This window comes from Macrobrachium nipponense, chromosome 30, assembly GCF_015104395.2.
Source record: "Macrobrachium nipponense isolate FS-2020 chromosome 30, ASM1510439v2, whole genome shotgun sequence".
In the NCBI taxonomy this organism is placed as follows: Eukaryota; Metazoa; Arthropoda; class Malacostraca; order Decapoda; family Palaemonidae; genus Macrobrachium; species Macrobrachium nipponense.
Genome location: NC_087218.1, coordinates 33502719 through 33504841, shown reverse-complemented (window position 1 = coordinate 33504841; position 2123 = coordinate 33502719). Strand labels below are relative to the sequence as shown.

General features: G+C 36.7%; 1 protein-coding gene across 1 annotated transcript; it reads left to right on the top strand.

The window, feature by feature from the left end:
* The first annotated feature begins 565 nt into the window (after nt 1-565).
* On the top strand, nt 566-1768 carry LOC135202415 (U5 small nuclear ribonucleoprotein TSSC4-like). The gene has a single exon (XM_064231808.1). The coding sequence runs from the start codon at nt 716-718 to the stop codon at nt 1430-1432; it is 717 nt and encodes a 238-aa protein (XP_064087878.1). The 5' UTR covers nt 566-715; the 3' UTR covers nt 1433-1768.
* Nucleotides 1769-2123: the final 355 nt, after the last annotated feature.

The following is a 2123-nucleotide window of genomic DNA, read 5'->3' as shown; positions in this document are numbered from 1 at the left end:
CAAACTACAATGAGACATCTCTCAACCGGATAAGCCTTGTGAAAAAAGGATATTCAAATTTAAAGGTTATTCTTCAATAGTCAGTTTTTCAGGGGTAACTTTGGACAATCAGTAAATTTGTGTAAAATTTCGGACGTTTCTATGTAAAATGTTTATCTATATATAAACATGACACATATTTGAATACGTACCCTTAACCTTCATGAGTACGCCTTCTGTAGATATTAATAGGACCTGATGTCATAACCTGACGTGAAACCAGTGGGATTTCATGAAGTAAACGCAACTACTTTGTGAACGTTACTTTGCGTCTATAGCTACCAACGTAAAATCAATTGTTATTACTATGATTATTGAAATGCAACATTACCTCACACAATAAACACAAGAGAAATTTATACGAAATTTTAATAGTCCTAGAAAATAGCATATGATCACGATTTACACATTCGCCGTTGAAATTGTCGAGTAAATTACCTAGTATATGTAATCTACTGCGCTCCAAAATTTAAACAAAAGAGCATCGCTCCTTTTCCTAGAAGGGTAATAGAACTGTTTATGGTTTACTTATATACGATCGCACCGTTGTTTTCATTCTTGTAGGTTGATAGTGTCGCCTCTGATAGTGAAAAATAAACAAACTGCCTTCCGCGACATTACTTCTGTCACTGTGACTGGTGTTATATTTCATTGAGCGAATTAACGTAAAGTGGTAATGTCATCTTTCAAGCTACACTCGGCGGACTCCGCCTTCAACGACAGAGTAGACGCCCTCTTCAATTCTCTCCAAACCGTCGCGGTCGACCTCGATTCACAGTCTCCAGAGAAAAGGCCTTTCGAGGACGACGGTGCTAATGATGTCGACGCTGTGGAAATCCACAGTGGGACAATCGGTCATAAGTTCAGAAAGCCCGCCGGGCTTCCGCCGAAGTGGCGAGGACGCGGTTGTGCGGCGAAGAGATTGTGTGGCCCAAGGAACGAAACTCCAGATTACGTAAAAAATCCGCAGAATTGGACTAGATACAGCATGAAAGACACCAAGGTATCCAGTGACCGGGAGAATAAGGAGATAGGGCTCGAACTCTATGAGGAGTTACGCGCAAGGAAAATGGATTCACCGAAGGAAGGAGAGGCGCGAGAAGATGAGGAAGGCTGTCCGAAAATCATATTCAAGAAACCCGTCAAGCCTGCAGAAGCAGTTCAGGAAACCAGGCCCAGTGAGGCCCCTGAACACTCCCTGGGGCTGGACGAAAACTTCGGAGGAACTAAGAAATTCCGTATGCCGGAATATCAAGTTGGTCAGAGTAAACCCAAATGTGAATTACTAAAAGTGACTGCGGAAAAAGATGAGAGTGAAAAAAGAAAGACAAAAGATGCAGTGAGATTAGATTACCTTACGTTTGAAGATGATGCTGAAGATGAGGACAATTAGTAGATTAGTTCTTTTTATTGTTGTTACAGTTTGAGGTAATTGTTTTTGAGTTTGTTACAGTTGGAAGTAGCAGTTTTTGAGGTCATGTGAATATTCTGGGCAGCAGGTGGGTTTATTATTATCTGTACATTTGTGTGTATTGTCATACGTTAAAAGGATTTTTAAAATTTTAAAACAATTGTTTATTTCTTTTAATGTGAAAAGAAATTAAATTTTGTTGTCTAGGTTTTTTTTATCTACTGATTCATAAGTTTAAAATTATATGAAAATGTATGTACAAATTGAAAAAATCTCTTGTTATGTATAATGAGATATTGATTAAAAATACAATAACCAGGTATTTTTCTTTTAACTGTGGTAGGTATTGAGTGGAAGATATAAAATGGTTGTTGAATTATAGGAAATTTTTAAAAGTCAAATTGGGAGGCAAATTATATTCTAAAAATGGTTAAGTACATACAGTGGGGCTAATGATCTGCAGGTGAATATTGTATTATTGGTTAATACAATCAAACTTCAATAATATATAAAATAACATGTCCTTAACATTTACCAGTTTCAGATAAGATCTCACATTTATTGAAGTTGTCAGATTTAAATGTTAAGAAGGTACAGTATTAAACCTACAAATATTAAAAGATAATTTCCTGACTTAGAGATTGCCCTGACTGTAAGTTTATATCAGTCATTT

Coding starts and splice junctions, on each gene's coding strand:
- LOC135202415 (XM_064231808.1), top strand. CDS start 716: ATGTCATCTTTCAAGCTACACTCGGCGGACTCCGCCTTCAACGACAGA.